At 44.7% G+C, this 22,062-nt stretch overlaps 1 protein-coding gene across 1 annotated transcript in view; it reads right to left on the bottom strand.

Moving 5' to 3' along the window:
- The window catches only part of LOC143924555 (multidrug resistance-associated protein 1-like), a 435,651-nt gene that overhangs the window by 99,981 nt on the left and 313,608 nt on the right, over positions 1–22,062 (bottom strand). Inside the window, exon 23 of the mRNA XM_077448932.1 lies at positions 15,152–15,359. Within this exon, the coding sequence (XP_077305058.1) occupies positions 15,152–15,359 (208 nt within the window). The remainder of the gene's footprint in view (positions 1–15,151; positions 15,360–22,062) is intronic.

The raw sequence follows: 22,062 nt of genomic DNA, 5'->3' as shown, positions 1-22,062 counted from the left end.
GTGGAGATATGAACCTGGAATTAGAGTTCCAGGAGCTGCTGTGGCTCGCCCTTTCAGTATACCCCAAGATTGTGTCTGTGTCAGGGCTGTACTCAGCCCTTCCTTCTCTGAGCTGGCCGCTCAGCTGTCGGCTAATTGCCAGCTCCTATCTCTCCACAGTAACTCACCTGTTGATGATATCCTGCTCGTCAGTCCTGCCTACTTAAGCCGTCCAGTCCAGATGATCTCTGCCTTCACCTTGGTCACATCTCTAGAGATGCTCTACTGTGTTCCCGTTAAAGACTTGCTTGGCTAACATTCCTTCTGGCTCCAGATCCTGCTTGCTGTTCTACTATGCTGTTCACTGACTCCCTGACATTTTGGCTAGTCTGACTATCCGTTCCGGTTCCTAAACTCTGGCTATGTTTTGACTACTTTTACTCTGTTTACCTTTTTTATTATTATTAAAAAAGTGTGATTTAACTGTACTTCTGTCTCAGTCTGATTCATGGTTCCTGACAGTCTGCAGGTCAATACCTGGAGCTCAGGAAGCAGATTTGCATGGAGCTCTGGACTGCAGCCCTCCAGGTTGCTGGTATACACCAGGGCAAGTGCTTTCCAACCCCTGGGCAACGAGCCAGTGACCAATGGGAGTTGCGGACGCCATTCCTGGGAGAGCTGCCCCAGGAGCAATAGGTGTCTGAGTTGGACAGGCTGGTCCAGCAGGCGGTAGAGCTGGACAATTGATATCAGGTTCTGCAATGGCATGCAGAGCAGAAATATTTAGGGGAGACAACGGAATGCTCTCCGGAGGAATATGACTTTGGTGGCCCTGGATTGCTGTGAGAGAGCCTTACAGATGTTTTTGCGTTTGGCGATGAAACAGAATCTACCCTTGAGGACCTGCGAGAATACAGAGAGGCTATGCTCGGTCTTGCAGGGGTTCTGAGCTTAAAACTGAGGAATATTTGCTAAGGAAAGAACAGCACCTGGAAAGGACATACCGGGAACTTCTAGAACACGTTCAACAGCATGCACCAGAATTGGCAACGGAAGCTCCGGAGATTACCATCCCCAAAGCTGATGCGCTGGCAGCTGGACAGAACTTTACTGGCCACTGCCCACAACAATTAACTCTGCAGGAGCTCCAGGGAGAGAATTAAATCTCACAACTGCAGCTTTAGCTGGTGTCTGTGGGTGGGACTGCAGTCTCCACTGACACCAACCCAGCAGAAGAGCTGGTAACAGGGCAGGGTGCCGCTGGCCTCTGCCCTCAACTAACAAAAGATGGATTTCCTGTGGTAGTGGATAGGACTGCTGTCTCCACTGGCACAACCCCAGAAAAAGGTCTGGCATTGGAACAGGAGGATGCCAGCCTTGCTCTGCAAGTACTGGAGGATTTTCATCTAGCAAAAGTGAATGGGACTACGGTCTCCACCTGTATACCCCAGGGGTGTTGGGCAGTCGGCCCAGATGGAGTGACCCCAGCCACCCTGTCTTCTCTCCAGCAGCTGAAAGGACTCCATGGAGAAGGTCCAGTCTGCACTTCTTCCCAGAAGCGGGTATGTAATACGAGAGAGGCATAGGTTGGCTGGGTGAGTAATGCTCTGAGGTCTCCTCCTTTGTTAGTCTCCTTTCAAAAGGGGAGATATGTCACGGGAGTCACTTTGGGTGGGGGGCTCATGGAAACCAGCTTACTATAGAGAGGTCAAGAAACTCCTAGCTCAGCTCCCCAAGCTCCTCCCTGTGTCTATTAGGGGCACAGGGTGACCAAGAAAATTATGGACAACTACTTAATGTACGCTGAGAGCGTGGGTTGGATTAATTCTCTGAATAAGGACAATAAAGCTTCTCTTCTGGAGTGGATGGAAAGAGGTAATATCAATCTTGTACAGGTTAATGGTCAGAGGGAATATGGTGGCCCTCCTGCAGACTGGGTTTGAGAGGCGCTTCACATGGGACAGAAATATATCAACAATACCACTTAAAGTGGAGGTCCGCCCACCGCTGCAAAAATTAAAAGCCAAGAGCTGCACATACTGCAGCTGCTGGCTTTTAATAATCGGACACTTGCCTGTCCTGGAATCCAACGATGTTGGCACCGCAGCTGATGTTTCCATCAGCTGTCGGGTGCATGCTGCCTCCATTGCAAAAAAGGGAACCTGGCAGTGAAGCCTTATGGCTTCACACTGGGAACCTTACTGCACACGCGCAAGGCTCTGCTCCTCTCTTCTCCTGGCCCAGCGGCCGGGGGAAGAAGGAGGGAGCCCGGGCGGTGACGTCAATACCTGCGGCTAAGTCTCTTGGAAGTGGGAATAGGATACCTGTAATTAGCTCATGTTAATTATATCACTGTCAGCTATTAGTTGCTAGAGGGGGAATTTCTACAATGGTCCTTCTTACTGAATGTACCTATGTCTTATGTTACTGAATGTACACTTTACCCCGCCCTGTGTCATTATGCAAAGAAGGGGGGATTGTCCCAGAGTATACATCTCTTTGTGCCTGTGTTTCAATAAACAGTCTTATGTTTTTCACCACTCTACGTTTGGATAAGTGACTGGGTGGGCCGCGGGATCTGGCATCAATATATTATCAGGCAAAGGAAGCATATACGGCTGACATATTCCTCGTGAGTACCGGGGTCCGTCACAGCATAAAAAACATATCAAAATGTGTTGAAGTCAAAGCAAGTGTAAATGAATCCCAAGGTTTGGAAAAAGTGCAATGCAGCTTTCCCAGAGTTGGCGATGTGACAAGGGACAGTGAGTGTTTTGGGACAGAGAGACTGTAAATGTACTGGGGCACTTTCACCCTGATGATGTGAATCCATTAAAGTAAAAGGCAATTAACCTTAACTATTGCTTCGACCACTTAAAGTGTTAGTTCACTACAGAAAAAAAAGTTAAAGGTAAACTAACACCCTACACCATCTCCACCCCCCCCGGTCCCTGCACTGCTATGCTTACCTCCGGTGATGCTGAGCTGTAAGTGCCCACACAGCCGATCCTGCTCTTATCTCTTCTTTGTCCACACATCTGTGATGGACCAGAGCTGAATGTGCATGGGGAGAGAAGCAGGCGTGACCACACGGTGAAGCAGGCGCCCCCCACGTGGAGCAAGATGTGCATGGGGAGAGAGAAGTTAGCGGGCGGGAGGGCAAGCGGCCGATCCCCCCCCCCCCCCCAACGAGAACACTGGGAGAAGCATTTCTGTCATGGCTTATTTCTGTCATAGCATTTCTGGCTCGACGTTCAGTCTCAGCATTTCTGTGTCGGCATTCAGTCTCAGCATTTCTGTGTCGGCATTCAGTCTCAGCATTTCTGTGTCGGCATTCAGTCTCAGCATTTCTGTGTCGGCATTCAGTCTCGGCATTCAGTCTCAGCATTTCTGTTTCGGCATTCAGTCTCAGCACTGCCGTCATAATATTTCTGTCCCAGGATTTCTGTCATTGCATTTCTGTCTCAGCGTTTCTGCCCCAGTATTTCTGTCATGGCATTTCTGCCTCAGCGTTTCAGCCCCAGGGTTTTCTGTCATTGCATTTATGCTTCAGCATTTCTGTCCCAGGATTTCTGTCATCATGTTGCTTCCTCAGTGTTCTGCCCCAGCATTTCTGTCCTAGCGTTCAGCCCCAGCATTTCTGTTGTAGTGTTCTGCCCCAGCATTTCTGTCGTATTGTTCTGCCCCAGCATTTCTGTCGTATTGTTCTGCCCCAGCATTTCTGTTGTAGCATTCTGCCCCAGCATTTCTGTTGTAGCATTCTGCCCCAGCGTTTCTGTCACAGTGTTCTGCCCCAGCATTTCTGTCACAGCGTTCTGCCCCGGCATTACTGTCACAGCGTTCTGCCCCGGCATTTCTGTCACAGCGTTCTGCCCCGGCATTTCTGTCACAGCGTTCTGCCCCGGCATTTCTGTCACAGCGTTCTGCCCCGGCATTTCTGTCACAGCGTTCTGCCCCGGCATTTCTGTCTTGGCATACAGTCTCTGCATTTCTGTCATAGCATTTTCTGACCCAGGATTTCTGTCATAGCGTTTTCTGCCCCAGGATTTCCATCATAGCGTTTCTGCCCCAGGATTTCTGTCATAGCGTTTCTGTCCCAGGATCTCTGTCATAGCGTTTCTGTCCCAGGATCTCTGTCATAGCGTTTCTGTCCCAGGATCTCTGTCATAGCGTTTCTGTCCCAGGATCTCTGTCATAGCATTTTTCTGTCATAGCATTTCTGTTATGGTGTTCTGCCCCAGCATTTTTTGCTTGGCGTTCAGTCTCAGCATTTCTGTCTCAGCATTCAGTCTCAGCATTTCTCTCATAACGTTTCTGCCCCAGGATTTCTGTCATTGCATTTCTGCCTCAGTGTTTCGGTCTCAGCGTTTCTGTCATAGTGTTTCTGCGCCAGGATTTCTGTCATCATGTTGCTGCCTCAGCGTTCAGTTTCAGCATTTCTGTTATAGCGTTGCTGTAAATGGCGTTGCTGTCATAGCGTTTCTACCCCAGGATTTCTGTCATCGCGTTTCTGCCTCAGCGTTAAGCCTCAGCATTTCTGTCATAACGTTTCAGCCTCAGCGTTTCTCAGAGAGGCGTTGTTGTTTAGTCACGGCATATACTCAGGTAGCTGTTTTCATCTTCGTTGGTTGCCATATCTCATTGTATCTTTGTTCATGTTTGTACCTGGGTCAGTTAGCTAGGGCTCATATGTCAGGATCTGTCATGTCTACAGATCCATATGGGCTGAGATTTCGTTTGTTAATGATTGTTGACCACAATCTTCTCGCTCGTACACCATACGTCATACGATGCACGTTCATTTCATTACACCTGTACGACCACCCACCAGGGTCTGTGGGTACACTAATCCTGAGTTTTCAGTTTAATTACCTGTCTCTGCGCTGCAGGTTACTCGGGCTCACTCACTACTTACACAGGGGGGGTTCCGTCATCAGGTTCATTTACGTGCAGTGGTCATGACATTTCTGCTCATGTTCTTATACTTAGGTAGGCACTGAGGGGCGTTGTTGTTCTCATGTCTGGTTGTCATTTCTCTAGTTTGTGCTCTCGGGTTGGGCTGTATTGGCATCCATTTCGATATCAACCATGCTTGCACTCACTTCCATCAGTCCTGCCCGTTGTTAGGGCTAGTTGATTGGTGCAGATGTCGTTTGCCAATGGGCTCTCCCTTGGGTCAGAAGCAGTCGTCATTTTTCTTTCAGTTGACGTCCTGTTGCATAGAGGCCCTGGTTACTGCCCAGGGTTTTATAGTCTCTCTGAGGGTGTGTGCTGAGCCACATCCCCTTGTCGGTCCTTAAGTGGTAGGTTTGGGCAAATGTTGTCATGATTCTGGATTCCACTCTCGGCTCTGATCTCTTGTCTAGGATGTTGCCTGGAGAATGGCTCAGGGACGCCACTCCAGTCATCCTTTCCGATCCCCAGCTTGTTCAAGGTAGGGGGGCTTCAGTCACTTTGGGTATGAGTGTATCATGCCATGGGACTTATTTCCCCAGGATGGAGTCTGGCCCTCCTTCCTCGGTTCAGGATTCAGACTCGGGTTGTCAGGACACAGGCTGATGCATGACCCAATCGAATCAGGTGGGACTAGTGTTCTGTGTCTGCCATGGTTTCTCCATGTTTGAAGATGCTTATTGCCACAGCGCATGGGCCTTATCCGCCTACTCCATCACATCCATCAGGTATCCAGCATTTCGTAAATCCTGACAGTTGTCCTTTTGCACTCACCCTCTCACTTCCCCATACCAAGTGTGGGTAGGCCAGGGGTTGGGTGCATTTCACTGAGCTATTTGAAGTATTGTGTCTATTGTGTCTATTTGAAGTATTTCGATCTTCTCAGCCATCCTTTTGCAGGGGCTCCACGGGCCAGCCCTTGCCCCATTTTCCCCCACGTATCCTCTCATTCACAAGCAGTTCATTCTCATGTCTGGGTCATCTCAGGCATCAGGCTCAATCCAATCTTTCATGGGATGTTTAGCTGGGTTCTAGGTAGCTTTGCAGGTTCTATAGGGGGTTTCTTCTGATCACCAAGTCAGGAATCGGTGGGTTTCTCCTGTCATAGCGGATACTTACCAGATACATACTGTTGCCATCCGGGTGCACGCTATTCCACTTGATGGATTGTTACCTTCCATTCTTCACCTAAATTTGTGTCTTTTTCCCTCTTTTTGGGCATACTGAAAAGCTAGGCCAAGGCACACCTCAGGCCTTGGTTCTTAGGAGTATTGGATTTCCCACCTGAAGACTCTGACAGTGTAAGGCTGGCTGGAGGCTAGCCTGTATTTGTGGGAGGAGTTTGATAGAGCTATTTAATCCTCCTCCTCTGCCAGGGCTGGTTGTTGGCGTTTCTGGGTTCCCACCCACCCGTTTCCCCCAGCCTTCATACTTACTCATAGTACTTTTTCTTATTCTTACATTCAGGGTATGCCCTCTTTTCAGGCATACTGACCAGCTAGGCCAAGGCACACCTCAGGCCTTGGTTCTTAGGATTATCGCATTTCCCACTTGAAGACTCAGACTACAAATATATATATATTTATTTTTTGTGTAAAAATAAATGTAGCACTGACCCCCAAAGGAGCGGCTGATTTAATTGGGCTTACCGTTACATTCTTCACCTCGTGCGTGTCTCGGGGTTTCCTGAGGTAGATGGCCCAATAACTGTAGAGACTGACAACAGATCCACTTGAAGGGATTTTTATTTGCAAAAGATAGTTAACTAACACAGTCTCTCAACATGGGGTTAGCGTGCTTAGGTAGAGAAAAAGTCCAGGTACTCTTAATGTTAAGCCAGTATGGCAAAAACACACCTCTCATATCAGGAAATCCAGAGAACAGCCATTCACAACTGGATCCTCACTCTTATTGGATAGTCCTTCTCTCACCAGGTCTAGCAGCCAACAAGGTGTTTAAATCAGATACAAGTCTCTGCCACAGACTTGGTGTAGAACACTTTAGTAAAAACTGAAGAATTTGTAGACAACTTGTAGAACCCTCGTATGGTACCAGTATCTTGCATCCGGTCCGGCGATACCACACGAGATTGGATTCCCTTGGGGTCTTCCAACTGGTCCAGGCTCTTGTTGAGAAGCAAACCCTTTGCGTGGCCTTCTCCCGAAGAGTCCTTCCCTGGAAACCTTCACAGTTGCTGGGCCTCTCCACTAACCGAGATGGCACAAAACCACCTCCGAATCCTTCCTTCAGTTTCTTTACCTCGGCTAGCCAGCCCTGAGGTTTGAAGTCAGGTGAGTCCACACCCCAGGCCATGGCAGTCCTGGGGGCTGGTCAGAAAGCACTTCTGGACCGGAACCCCGAAACACGTGACATCCGCACCTTAAGTACCCTCCCCCAGAAGGCACAGCAAGAGTGACACTCCCACTGGGCTGGCTCTGAGAGAGAGTAACCTTAATGCACTTAACTAGACTGCACCATGATAACGGCGCCACCTATGGTCAGGCAGAAACACCAGGCAGTCCAGCTAGACTGGTGCTGAGGTCTAAATTTAGGATAATTGAACCCAAAACCAAACTGCGGTAAATTACAAAACACATTGCGTGTGCTCTTCAGGAGCCAGTGCTACATAAATATATAAGTTTGCAGTAATATTCAAATCCTATTTAATGTACAGTTGTGCTTGGCAGCATCTGCCAACTGAGTAATTCAACCCAAAAAAGTATGAATGTGCAATTACCAGCCACATTTACCAGAGAATGACTTACTAATCCTGGAGACGGGGGGTCAATATTTATTCCCTGCAGGAGATGTGATATTTACACAGGATATGTACTTATACCCTGTAATTAGGCCCTTGTAAGGCTATTACTACAATAGGATGCCATTAAGTTAACACTGCTGTACTATGGGTAGGTTACCCATGACAAATCCTGGACTTCAGGTACAGAACATTGCATAGTGACTGGGAACCAAACAGCACGTTGGTTTATATTCTTTTTTTGTTTACAAAAGCTTTATTTGTCAGTTAGAAATACAAATAAAATGCATATAAAAATAATTTTCGGTAAAGATATAGTATAAAACGTAGATGATAATACAAGCTAGGGTTAACATAATGTGAGGGTGGTACAGAAATTAGAGGGGATGGGAAAAGTGATACAGATAGTAAAATTACGATTTTATGTACAGGACACAAATAGAGAAGAGAGATTTCGAGTGGGGGTACCAGAATGTGATCAAGGTAGGGACCAGTATAACCATTTGTTGTTGAAGATGTGCATACTGTCATATAAAGTATGGTGAATTCTTTCTGATAGCTTGAGCATTTCCATACGGTTCAAAACTTGCGACCAGAGAAGGGTATTAGTTCTCCAATTTAAAGCAATCATCCATTGTATCGAGCTAATGAGAGAGTGAAACAGTCTCGTGCAGGGAGTAGGAGTGTTAGGGAGATTGGCATACAATATGCATTCTTGTGGTGTAAGGGAGACTTTATGCTTTGAGGATAGTTCAAATCTGGTGATAGCTGTTTGCCATATGGGTTGAAGATGAGGGCAACTCCAGAAAATATGAGCATATGTGCCTGGTTCTGTGCAGCCCCTGAAGCAATTAGGGGAAGTTTCGGGATAAAAGGAGTGAATTTTGGAGGGGGTCATGTACCATCTTGAAAATAGTTTGAGAGGGGTTTCTCTAAAGGCAATTGCTTTATTACTTTTCCGGAGATTGTCAGTCATCTCACTCCAAAGTTCTGGGGTGAAAGAACAGTTAAGCTCCTCCTCCCAGTGTATCATTGGGGCAGATTTTTCCGGGGTGGAGGAGGAGTTTAACAGATTATAGAGTAGTGAGATGAGACCTCTATCTCTAGAGGAGTGCAAACAAATGTGTTCAAAGAGTGTTTCTGAAGAGAGGGGTTGTAAGGTATAGTGAAGATCAAAGAATTGTTTTATTTGGTCATAACGTGTGAGTTCCGTAGGGGGGAGGTCATGCTTAATTTGAAGTGAGTTAAATGTAGGGAAAGAAGATTTATAGATAAAGGAGCCCAGTGTAGAAAGTTTGTATTTAGACCATAAAGCATATTGATTATAGACATCTAAAGAAAGAGAAAATCTCTTATCACCGAGGAATGTGGTAAGTGGGGAAATGGTAGATGCAAGGTTAAATGTATCCTTGATCTTTGTCCAAATTTGGAAAAGTTGAGCAACTATCATGTTAGCTTTGTTTAAAGTACGAAAATTGCTGTGATTCGACCATAAAAGGCCTTGTAAGTATAGAGGAAGGATAGAAGCAGATTCAAATGTTTTCCATGGGATATTATATATAGGGGCATGCCATTGAGAAATTTGGGAGAGCTTGGATGCGAGGAAGTAGTGCCAAATATTTGGGAGACCGAGACCTCCCAAATTTTGCGGCCTGTGCATGAGGGAGTTACTAAATCTGGGTTTTTTATTAGCCCATATAAATTTGTTTATTTCTCTTTGAAGCTTTAGAATTCTAGTTTTGGGGACGTTTATGGGGAGGGCCCTAAAATAGTATAAAAGTTTAGGAACTATGGACATCTTAATGGCACAGATTCTACCCAAAAAGGAGATATGATAAGAGGACCATTTATCTAGTAGGGCACTTATGTGGGAAAATAAAGGGGGGTAGTTGACCTTATAAAGGGATTTGAAAGAGGGAGATATGTGAATGCCAAGGTATCTAAATGAGCTTGTGGTCCAAGTGAATGGGAAATTTGAGTGTAGTATATTTAGTATGTTTTGGGGAATATTAATGGGAAGGGCTGAGCATTTGCTGATGTTGATACTTAAGCCCGAGAGCCTTTGGAAGACTTTAAGTTCATTGAGAAGATTAGGTATAGAAATAAGAGGGTCGGATAGAAATATTAGAGCATCGTCAGCATATAAACTCAACTTAAAGTCATGGGGACCCTTGGTATATCCTTTAATATTGATGTTATTCCTTAGTGCTTGAGCTAGGGGTTCTATGGCTAAGGCGAATAAGAGGGGGGATAGGGGGCAGCCTTGTCTAGTGCCTCTGCCAAGAGGGAAAAATTTTGAATTTATGCCAGGTATTTTGATCCTAGTGTGTGGGGAATGATAAAGGGCATTAAAGCCATGAAGGAATTTGTCAGGGATGCCGAATTTGGGAAGAAGAAGATTAAGGTACGACCAATCTACACTGTCGAAAGCCTTATGAATATCGAGACTAAGAAGACAGACTGGTTTGGCATGCAGATTAGCGTCTTGTATAATATTGGTGACAAGTCTAATATTATCAACTATTTGACGGTTAGGAATGAATCCAGTCTGGTCTATGTGAATTAGATTGTGAATTACTGCTGCAAGTCTATCTGCCAACAATCTGCCAAATATTTTTAGATCATTATTTAAAACAGATATTGGACGGAAATTTTGTGGAAGGGAGTGGTCTTTATGTGGCTTGGGTATTAAGGACATATTGGCCAGGAGCATTTCCTCGGGGAACTGGTTACCTTGAAGAATATGATTGAAAAGATTAGTTAATTTGGGAGCCACGAGGGGAGTGAATTTTTTATAGTAGGAGGATGTGTAGCCATCTGGGCCTGGGGCGGTGGAGGTTTTAAGAGATTTAATGACTTTTGTGATTTCAGGAATCTCGAATGGGATTTTCAAAGAATTAATTTGGTCATTCGAGAGGGATGGGAGGTGTAGGTTGTTTATCCAATCGAGCGGTGGGGTTTGAGGATGGGGATTAGGGTCAGAGAGAAGATTTTTATAGAAGGCTGTGAAGATTTCCATAACCTCCTGGGGGTGAGTAACAATGTTGCCCTTGTTGTCTCGCAGCTTATATAAATGTGGCGGGTTAATTTCTTGTTTGAGTTTTCGTGCGAACATCGTTGATGCGGAGTTGCCATGTAGTAGGAATTTAGCTTTGGAATATCTAAGTGCCTTTTCCGTGTTTGCAGATAATATCGTGTCAAGTTGTTGGCGTTTTTCCTGAATCTGAGAGTTAATTTCTTGAGATGGTGAAAAGTGTATTTTTTGGTATAGCAGATCAAGATCCCTAGTAAGGTCTTTAATTGTAGCAAGTCTCTCCTTATTCTTGGTAGCCGCTATATGAATGAGGTGGCCTCTTAAGACTGCCTTATGCGCAGACCAAAGGGTCGTGGGAGATACGTCATCAGTAGAGTTATCTAGAAAGTAGTTATCGATATGGGTAGAAACCTTTTGGATAATAGAGGGGTCCGTTAGTAGAGAGTCATTTAAACGCCAGTTAAAAGGGGTTGGAGGTAGTCCTATATGGGTGAAATCGATCGAGACTATGTTATGATCTGACCATGGGCAGGAGTGAATAAGTGCTTCGGATGAGTTAGCGAGTAGGATGGGTGTGCAGTATAAGTAATCTAGTCGGGCATAACAATTGTGAGGGTAGGAATAATGAGTGTATTCTCTAATATCGATGTTGTGTGCCCTCCAAGAGTCTATCAATTGTAGGCTGTTAAGAGTTCTGTTCATAAATTTAGAAAAGGTTTTAGAGGATGGTGTTGCATTACTTCTATCCAAAGCTGGATGAGCCGTTAGATTGAAGTCTCCTGCTATAATCAAGTGTGGGGAGTAAAATTTTTCCAGGGTATCAAAAAATTTGGAGTAAAAAGCGTGGTGGGATTCATTGGGTGCGTAAAGTGAAGAAATTGTGATGTGGCGATTGTTGATGGTGCCCTTAATGATGATGAAGCGGCTATCTTCGTCTTTGTAGATGTTCTGGATATCAAAAATAATAGAGTTGCGGACAAAAATGGCAACCCCTCTAGTTTTGTTGTGGAATGTGGTAAAATATATTTGGCTGTAAGATTTGTCAAAAAATTTTGGGTGGTTTGTGGCTGAAAAATGTGTTTCCTGCATGAGGATAATGTCAGCCTTCAATCTTTTATAATGTTGGAAGGCTTTTTTGCGTTTGTGAGGGGAATTGAAGCCTTGAACGTTGTGAGAGAGTACTCTAAGGCCCATTAGGAGAGATTTGAGTGCGATATGTTAGAGGAATGTTATTGATAGTGGTGACGAGATGGGAGCTATATCTCCGTTGAGAGAAGGTATGTGGGAGTATAGGAGGGGAGAATGAAACGTAATGAAAGCCCACATTTAGGGAAGAGGTGGAAAAAATGAATCTTGTGGGTATGATATGGATAGTAGGATATGAGATGCAGACATGAGGTATCACATGAGTAAAGTTAAAATTGTACCATAATACCAAAATAGAGTAAATAATCATAATAATTATGCATTTTTTAAACTGGGCCAGACTGGCCAAATAACAAAATAGAACAAAAACTGGAATATTCGAAATCAACAAGGGGGTCATGTGGCAAAAGGCCAGATGATCCAACAGTAAAATTTGAAGGACAAATATGTCCAAAACCCGTCCCACAGTGTCCACGAGGCACACCCTACGAAAAAGAGGGGGCGTCATGCACCGGGTCGGATGTGGGGACAAACCAGCGACGGCGGATAAGCCAAGCACATAGAAAAAAATTGTAATACTATTACAAAACATGTCTCCCAAACCCCTCCCCCTCATCCCGCATCTCTATCAATTCTGCTATTACCACATGTCACGTGGACATATATGGGAGGAGCAGAGGAGAGGGGGAGAGGGACCAAAAAAAAAGAAGAGGGGCCCAACCCTCCCCACCACCAGACCCTCGGTCCATCCCACCAAAGAAGAAAATCAAACAGTCTAGAAAAAAAAAAAAAGAAGTCTATACGGCAGGATCAAACCAGGATCAATATGTATAACCATTATAATGGGACACAATAATGCTGAATCAGATCAACAGTATTTGTCTTAAAGAAAAAAAAAAAAAAAAGGGGGAAGAAAAAAAAAAAAAAGGGGGGGGGAGGATCAGAGTTCATATCCTTCAGATACGATGGTGTAAGTAACGGACAGTGGGGAGTCTCAGAAAACTTGATTGGAGATCTAGTGGTGACCATGGGGAAGGCGATGAGGCAGGCGGCACTCAAATGAGGAAAGATGTTAGTTCTGAGGAGATTGTCGCCATCTTACTTGACTCCTCTGGGGACGTCTTGAAGCTGGTGTAGACCAGATCGGCGAAGAGCGCGGGGTAGAGATAGGTCTGGCAGGAGGCTCGGGGTCAAGAAGGCCCAGCTTAACCAGGAGTTCTTTGCCTTCAATTATGTTGTAGACCGTGTAAGTTGAGCCATTATGTATTATTGACAATTTAAAGGGGAAACCCCAGCGATATCTGATTCTAGCTGTTTGTAGAATGGAGGTGACCTCTTTCATCCTGCGTCTCCTATCTAGTGTGGCAGGGGATATATCTGGGTAGATCTGGATCCTGTGGCCCTCAAACACAATGTTTGGGGTATTTCGTGAGGCACGCATAATTTCTTCTTTTAGTAAAAAGTCCTTCATACACATGATAATGTCACGTGGAGGTTTGTCAGGTGTTGGTTTGGGACGAAGGGCTCTGTGAATTCTGTCATAAGTAAAAATCGAGATTTGCTTATCTGGCAGTAAATTTTGGAAGAGCTTGGAAATGTTTGGTGCGAGGTCGGTGACCGACTCTGGAATACCACGGACTCTGATGTTATTGCGTCTGTTTCTATTGTCCAAATCTTCCATTTGAGCTTGCATAAACGCAAAGCTGTCGGCCAGGGATTCATAATCTTTTCTGAGGTCATTGTGGGAAAGAGAAAGTTCGTCATGTTTGGTTTCCAGTATGTCGGTGCGGCTGCCTATGTTTGCAATCTCATGTGTGAGAGCACTGGTTGTTTTATGCAGTTCTTGCTGTATTTTGTCAGCGAGTTTCTCATATATGGCTGTGAGGCTATTGTCTAGGTCAGCCTTAGAGAGAGGAGAGGAGTACTCACTGTGGGTGGTGTGCTGAGACAGCGCGGGGAGGCCTGTAGTCACGGAGGCACCGGCGCCATCTTGAGACTTTCTAGCCTGGGATTTCTCCATGATGTGAAGAGGGCTTGCGGAGTGTTTAGAGCGCTTAATCCTCCGTTTTTTGTGGTTGGGCATGTGCAGGTGTATTCTGCAGGGGTGCTGGGTGATTTTCAGCCAGAAACGAGGCGAAAGGCCCTGGGAAATCCGGCTTGGCAGACCGGGTCAGACGGAGCTGAGCTCAGGCACGTCCGTCCCGCATCGCGCCGCGCATGCGCGACGTTGGTTTATATTCATGTGATGAGAACTCCCTGAACATGTGAACAGTGATACACACTTCTTACTAGCTGTTCAATAAAACAAATGAACGAATTCAGAAGATAGATGAAAAGCACTACACTCCCCTCTTTCCCTGCCTGCTGCAGAACAATGCACACACACATACTTCTAAAGTCTGTGTCCCCAACTACCCCCTGATCAGTGACATTTCCTGAGTCCCGATGCATCCTCCTCAACCTCAGGTTGTTGCGTTGTCGGCTATGCAGGGTGGAAGCTGGGAGGAGGGACATTAGGAGGCAGTTAAGTAAGGAAAAAACTCCTCCTCCTCTGCCTGGGACTGTCCTGGAAAATTATTTTCTCAGACAAAGGGCAGTGGTGGACTGGAAGCCCCATGGTGGCAGCGGGCAGGTCTTGTTTAAAAACAGTGGGTAATCCAGCCCCAACGCTACCTCTATAGTTGTGGCTATAGCATCCCTGACAGCAGGCGGAAGAGTGATATTAAGCTGTCAGGGATGCAGTAGCCGGAACTATAGAAGTAGCATCGGACAATGGGGCCGCTTGCCTGCTCACTCCACGTTCAGTGTCTGCACTCACAGGAGTTATACAGCCAAATAAAAAACAGTCCCTCTCGAATAGTCGCAGCGTTCCCATTGCCATCAGCAGAGGTGCCAGAATGGAGATCCTGCCAGCAAAAAAGCCCTAAGGTGTGCCTGGGCATTATGGTGTGCCCGGGCACAGCTGGCACACCCCATGAGCACGCCTATATCACTAAAGGTGTTTACAAAAAAGTATAAATGTCATAATCCAGGCTAGGTAGCAAATGCAACAGTGCAAATGCACACCTCCACATGCTTATGTGAATTGGCAATAAATAAAAAAATAAGGCTTGTCTTGAGGACTTTCCTTGCCCTTGTGTATTTTCTTTTAATAAATCAAGTCAATTGCATTTAGTCAATAATAAGAGACATTACATTTTACACTATATATATATATATATATATATTTTTTTTTAAATATATATTCTTGTACAGAAATATAAAATATTCCTTTTACATACCTTGCATTGTGCCCAGTACACTGTACACTCCTAGTCTCATTACAGTGTTCTGTTGGGTACCATTCACAGGTGGATCATCAGCCCACAGCCCAATCCAGTAATTATGTCCCAGGGCTGACAATTGTTGAATGATGAAAAAGGCTGCACTTGTTACCAAATACCACTTGCCCATAATTCTGCAGTACTCCAAATACACGGTTAACTTGACCTAGGAATAGCATACATATGAAAGATTAGTAAGAAAACATTTCTATAATATAAGGAAAATACAGGACATAAACTAGTCTATAAGCCTACCTTAACAAAGAATTGAGAATGCTAAAAAAAATTATATACATAGATTTACCTACTTTATTAACACTATTTAACTATACAAGTAAAGCTGGCCATAGATAGATAGATAGAATTTTAAACAAAAATTCTTAGGAAAAGTCTTAGGGAAATTCGTACGAAAATCCTCAGAACATTCAAATGGCGTTAAAAAGATTTTCTTTGCTGTTAATATTTAATTTTGGGATGAATGAAATTTACTGAATGAAAACCACTTACAGTGTTACAAATTAGTTCATTTGAGAAAAAATTTCCATCTTACCCTTCAAATCTTTTCTTCACTGCGGCTGAAATCAAACACTGATTTGACCCCACTAATGATCAGAATAATGAATAAGCTTTCTTAAAACAATCTTTTCCTAGGAATTTTCATTTGAAATTCTACCCATCTATGGCCAGCTTAAGTGCCGCACTAGCCAATGCAAACTAAACAACGGAAAATTCCTATCAAAATACTTACCGTAATTTTCCTTTCCCGATGGACTCCATGGCAGCCAATGTGTGGGTTTAGTCCCGCCTCTACTACCCTATAGGATGCTACTCCCATAAATCGTTGCTCCCTGCCAGAGGCCATGTTCAGTAACTAGCCTACTCCAGCCATTTGGGAGGGAACTCCTGCTGCCATGAAGTGAATCAGGAAAGGAAAATTACGGTAAGTATTTTGATAGGAATTTTCAGTTTTCCTGACAGACTCCATGGCAGCCAACATTTGGGAAATAACTTGCCGTACACACCCAGGTGGGAAAAATGCTGAAAAACAAAGATTTATTTAACACCGTCAACCGACAGTACTTTAACACCAAAGTCAACTGAGGATAAAGTTGGCTCAACACACTAGTGAGACATAAAGGTATGAATCTCGTTGTCCAAGTGGACTCGCGATAGGAAGTCCGCTTGGACACAGAGTTCCAGGAACATAGGTTGCTGTTAAGTTGGCCAGATTCTTCTGTGCCCAGAACATGATCGGTTTCACCTCTTGTAGCAGAGACCGACTTCTGATACCCCCCATTTCTTTATATAGACTACATTCGTTGTATTGTCCAATCTGAGTACTACAGATGCTCCTGCTATCAGATGATGAAATGCCAGCAGCGCCTGAAATGCTGCTCGTAACTCTAGGATATTCGGCACTGTTCCCAGAGAGGGGAAATCCCAAGTGCCCTGAGCCACTTCCGTTAGACAATGAGCACCCCAACCTCTATTGCTGGCATCTGATGTTACTGTGAGCCATGTAATTGGAATAATGGAATGAAAATTTTGTAGATTCTCCCATTGAAGCCACCAAAAGAGGGAACCCCCATGACCTGAGTGATGCGAAGGAGTTGGACTTTGTCTCCTAGACAAAGCGGCCAGAGCCAAGGCTGGTTTACAAGCCATGCCTGCCGTAAGATAGACCCGCTTCAAGTCAGAGTCTATCCTTCTATCCAAAGCATCCTTAAATGAGACTGGGTGTTCTAGAGGAAGGGTCATGTGTCTGACCAGCCTCATTACGGCCGCATCCACTAGAGGGGCTGACTCCAATTGCTGAACTTCATCTTCTTTGAAGGGATAAAGCCTCTCTATTTTAGAGAGGAGGGAATTCTTCTCTACTTTTCACCACTCGTCTGTAATAACTTCACCTAATTCAGAGAGAAAAGGAAAACTGATACATTCCTTCTTTAATTGTTGCAAAAATTTTCTCAGCTTCGCAGGAGCCATCACTGGCTGTTCCCAGTTTAAAGTTTCCTTGATGGTTTTAACCAAAGGAGGGAGCAGAGCGAAGTCAAATCTGGTGCCAGGATCTTCTTCCTCAGATTCACTATCTGAGGGGACATCGGATGTAAAGAGTACTCCCAAGCATCCTCCCTGGAGATTGTGGAGACTCTATGGGAGACATGTGGGGGGCTTTCAACTTTTTCAGACTGTCCTTAACCATCTTTTCAACAAGAGACTTTAGTTGCTGGTCAGAACCACCTCTTTCGCCTGTTGCTTTCACATAGCAGGTATCACAGAGGGACTTGCCTACAGGGACATGAGCCCTACACCCCCAGCAGAGTCCTTCGGCTGCATGACTGGAGTAAGCCGTGGAAAGTCAAGATGATTCCCGGCTACTGTGACTAGGTCTCGAGGGAGAACCGTGGTGTCTGGATCTGAAAGAGGAATGCCGGCGATGGGATTTTCAAGAATCACTTCCTCTGCGTGAACTCCCTTGCTGGATGGACCTAGAAGGGCTGACAGAAAGAAAAGAACCATCTGTGTTAATGGAAGCAATCAGAGACTGATGCTCCACTTATCTCCCCCCCCCCCCCCCAGCAGGCACTCCAAGGGAATCCCCCCTACCATATACCTGCTGTGAGAGGGCAGGCCCCTAGCAGGCGGTGACGGATCCAGGGTACTGGAAGAGTCCATCAGGGCTGAAAGAAACACAGCCTGGTTAGGAGAAAAAAATGCAGAAAAACAGGTAGCATACCTATCCCCTAGAGGTCCCTTACCATAGATGCAAAAAAACAAGGCCAGAGGAAATACTGCTACAAGCCCACAAGCATTCCAAAGCTTGCAGGCTATTTTCTCCTTTTAAAACCACCACCCTTGTGACGTCATCATCATGTCAGTCCCAGCGCTAGTGCACATACGTGAATACCGCTATGCGCATGCATGAACCAAGCGTCGTTCTTGCGCCGGACCCACACATGCGCAGAACGGATGCAGGGACGAACGAGGAACTGGATCGGCGGCTGGAATGCAGAGGAACCAGCCAACATGCCAGCCAGACAAACTGAAACAAACAGTGTGGGGAAAACACAGAAAAGCAAAGGGAAAGGGACATGGGACCAGCACAAAACATACATAAACAGCTGCCATGGATACAAGGAACAAACTCACCACTCCCACGATCGACACCCAGTCGAAGGTAAGACACACACAAGCTGGACTTGTAGGGCAAGGGCCATCTGCTAGTAGCTAGGTTAAACGACCATAGCCCGCCCGGGTTTGCTTGACAGTGGCTAGGACTACACCTCCTCCATATGCCCATTCCATACCCTACTAGTAGCTAGGGCTTATTGGAATTGTGCGACTCCCAACACACCAAAGTCGCTGCGCCGGTCCTGATCGCAGGAAATAATCAGTAATCTTCGGGTAGGAAGACTAATAGCTAGGTCCTTCGGAGGAGGACAAAAAAAGAACACGGCCTCTGGCAGGGAGCAAAGATTTATGGCAGTATCATCCTATACGGTAGTAGAGACAGGACTAAACCCACACGTTGGCTGCCATGGAGTCTGTCAGGAAATTATATGCCTTTTGTAAGAGACAATTAAGCTCTAAAACCTAAAATATCACAACACAGGTTGCACTGACAACATGTTTAAAGGTAAGTTAAAGGCTAAGTTAACTTTAAAAAAAAAATAATAAAAAATAATAGCACCAAAACACCAAAATAGGATTTTTTCGTCATACTTAAAATCCTTTTCTTGGAGTACATCACAGGACACAGAGCAACCATAATAATGACTATATGGGTTATACGCCACCTACTGGTGGATGGACACTGGCAGATAGTCAAACAGGAAGTCCTCCCCTATTTAACCCCTCCTACACAGGAAGTACCTCAGTTTTGTAGCCAAGCAATGAATATTCCAAAAAAGATTAGATGGACCTCTGTGTTCCATGATATACACCAAGAAAAGGATTTTACAGGTAAGTTTTTTTTTATTGTATATCACCGGACACAGAACAACCATGATAATGACTATATGGAATGTCCTAAAGCAATGCACTTGAGGGGAGGGAGACACAATCACAGAATCTGCTACCTGAGAAGGACTTCTGCTGCACCAAAACATACTGCGGTTAAAGCAGTATCCTCTGTGGCTTTGAGATCTATCTGGTAAAATTATGTGAATGTATGACCAAAAGACCATGTAATAGCCTTAAATCCTGAGCAACTGACATCCGATAGCGGATGGCCCAGGATACCCCCACACACCTGGTAGCGAGTGCTTTTACCAAAAAAAGGGGTGGGGAACCTTGCCCTTTCAAGCCATAGGCTCAAACAATTAACTGGCAAGTCCAATGAAAATAGTTACCTTGAATGCCTCCTGCCCATCCTGGGCTCTACTGGTAGCACAAACAAGAATTCCTGACCTGTACTGACAAATCCAATAATGCTAACAGCCAGAACTACCTTCACAGTATGCAGTGATCTAACTCCTGCCAACTGAGGATCAGAAAAGGAGGCAAGACATTGTCTTGATTCAAGTGAAAACTAGACACCATTCTGGGCAAAAAATGGATGAGGACGCAACATCACCTTATGATGTGAGACCAAGAACGGCTCTTTGCATGAAAGAGCTGCCAACTCTGGCACTCCCCTTAGTGAAGTGATAGCCAAAGAAGCCACTTTCCCAGATAAAGGCCCAACAGAATCCCCCGATTGGTTCAAAAAGTGGCCTCTGCAAGGACAGTCAAGGTCAAATTCAAGTCCCAAGGACATAAAAAATGACCTGACAGGTGGGACTGTATGTTACACGCTGCATGAAGTATGAATCAAGGAGTGGGGAAAACCCTCTGGAAAAAAAATGCATAGGGACGATCTCTGACCTTTGATGGTACTTAAGGCCAATCTCCTTTCCCCTACCAATTGGAGAAAGAAAAAAAAAACTTTCCACTCACATATTTCTGTGGGTGCCACTTCCTGGCTTCACCCCAGGCAAAAAATATTTCCAAGTCCTGTAACTGAAGTTCCCTGAAGCTGGCTTCCAGGGGCTCAACAATGCTAAGATACAGGACTCAAGACCATTAGGTCCTGCTGGACTGGGAGTGTCCAAGGAGTGACCCCCGCAAGACTCTCTATGTCAGTGTACCAAGCCCTACTGGGCTAATTTGGCTAATGTTATTATCAGTGTTACCCCCTTCCGGATTCTTCACAAAAGATGTGGCAGAAGACGAAACAGAAGGAAAGCGTCAAATAAGGGAGACTTGGTTCCTAAGGTGTTACCAGTGCATCTACCCCTCATGCCAGTGGGACCCTCGTCCCGGACACAACCTGACCAAACTTGATGCAGAACTTGGAATCTTGTAGATTCACCTGCAGAGTTCCCCCTAACACAAATCAATACCTGGAATATGCACAGACGATATAGACAGCACGTGTGCTGCCCCAGACAGAATGCAGTTCACCTTCCTGAGTCGCATGACTCCTTGTGCTGCCCTGGTGGTTGATATATATGCCCCTGTAGAGGCTTTTCTGGATAGAACCTACAACTGGTTTGTACCATAATCCAGAGCATGGCGTACTGGCCAAAAGCTCCAAGCTATTTATGGGGAGTATTCTCTCCTGTGTAGACCAAGTCCACTGAACTGTAGCCACCCTCAAACCAAATGGAGAAACTGGCATCAGTGGTTATTATCTTCCAATACCTGAAAGGAAGAATTCAACCTTTCTAGATTCCGAACCATCAACCACCAATCTTTGTTGTCGAGGGATAATACCCTGAATAAGATTTTGTCCCGTAAGCCATCCATATATAGGAGAGCCCCAAGGCTTAGAAATATGATATCCAAAAATGTGGTAGATCCTCCTAAGATTAGAAAATAAAACCTTTCTTGATACCATAGGTTTCTACAGATGTGAAAGGTGTAAATCTTGCAGATCCACTGCAGATAAAAAAAGAAAAACAGAGGTCTTTGTGGGGAGAAATGGCAAGGAGTACAAAATAGACAAATTTATATCCAGTAATACCAGGTATGTGGTATATCTCCTCACGTGCCCTTGTGGCCTGGTATATGCAGGGAGAACCACAAGATGTCTATATAAAAGAATAAACATGTCACAAATATTGTAAATGGGTTCAGAAAACACAGTGTATCAAATCACTTTAGAACCCATCAACAACAAAATCCATCTCTTTTAAAGTTTTATGGGATCGATCAGGTAGCACCCCATTGGAGCGGAGGTGACATGAGAACCTGTGTCTCCCAAGCTGAAAACGCTGGATTTTTGAACTAGGGTGTCTCATGCCTGCTGAATTAAACATCAAGATAGATTTTAATTGTTTTCAGATCTTTGACTTCACTACATGTTATCTCTTCTGATTTATGTTTAACATGTCAGGGTATACTATACTATGCCAAGAAGCTTTAGACATTCACTTCTTGAATTTTATATACAACTTGTTTTATTTGGAATTATTTTTTTTATATATGACCTGTTTTATTTGGAATGAGTATGGATATATGCATGTGGATGTTCCTTTTAGTGAGCAGACATGCATGTGTTTATAACACATGATATGTCTGGCCTCCATTTCCTATATGCATACAGGTTTAAATTTTCTTGTAATATGTAATGGTGCCACTAGATGGTGCTGCTATATAGCAGGCTCACGGATTACATTTATAACATAAATATAAAACTGCTTAATTAGTTAGAATATATGGATTAGGTATAATCGATATGAGAACCATGAGTTTATCATCATCTAATGGACTCAACATTAGCAATTTTTCTGGTTCTGGATCTCTCAGTCATGGATTAGGGCTCATATTCATGCCATTTTTTGTATTTGTACTTTTATTTGCTTTTTATAGTAGCATTTTCAATT

Source organism: Lithobates pipiens, unplaced genomic scaffold, assembly GCF_037356315.1.
Source record: "Lithobates pipiens isolate NorthernLeopardFrog02 unplaced genomic scaffold, aLitPip1_a1.2 Scaffold_22, whole genome shotgun sequence".
Classification (NCBI taxonomy): Eukaryota; Metazoa; Chordata; class Amphibia; order Anura; family Ranidae; genus Lithobates; species Lithobates pipiens.
Note: the sequence above shows the minus strand (reverse complement) of the source record. Positions and strands in the feature narration are given on the sequence as shown.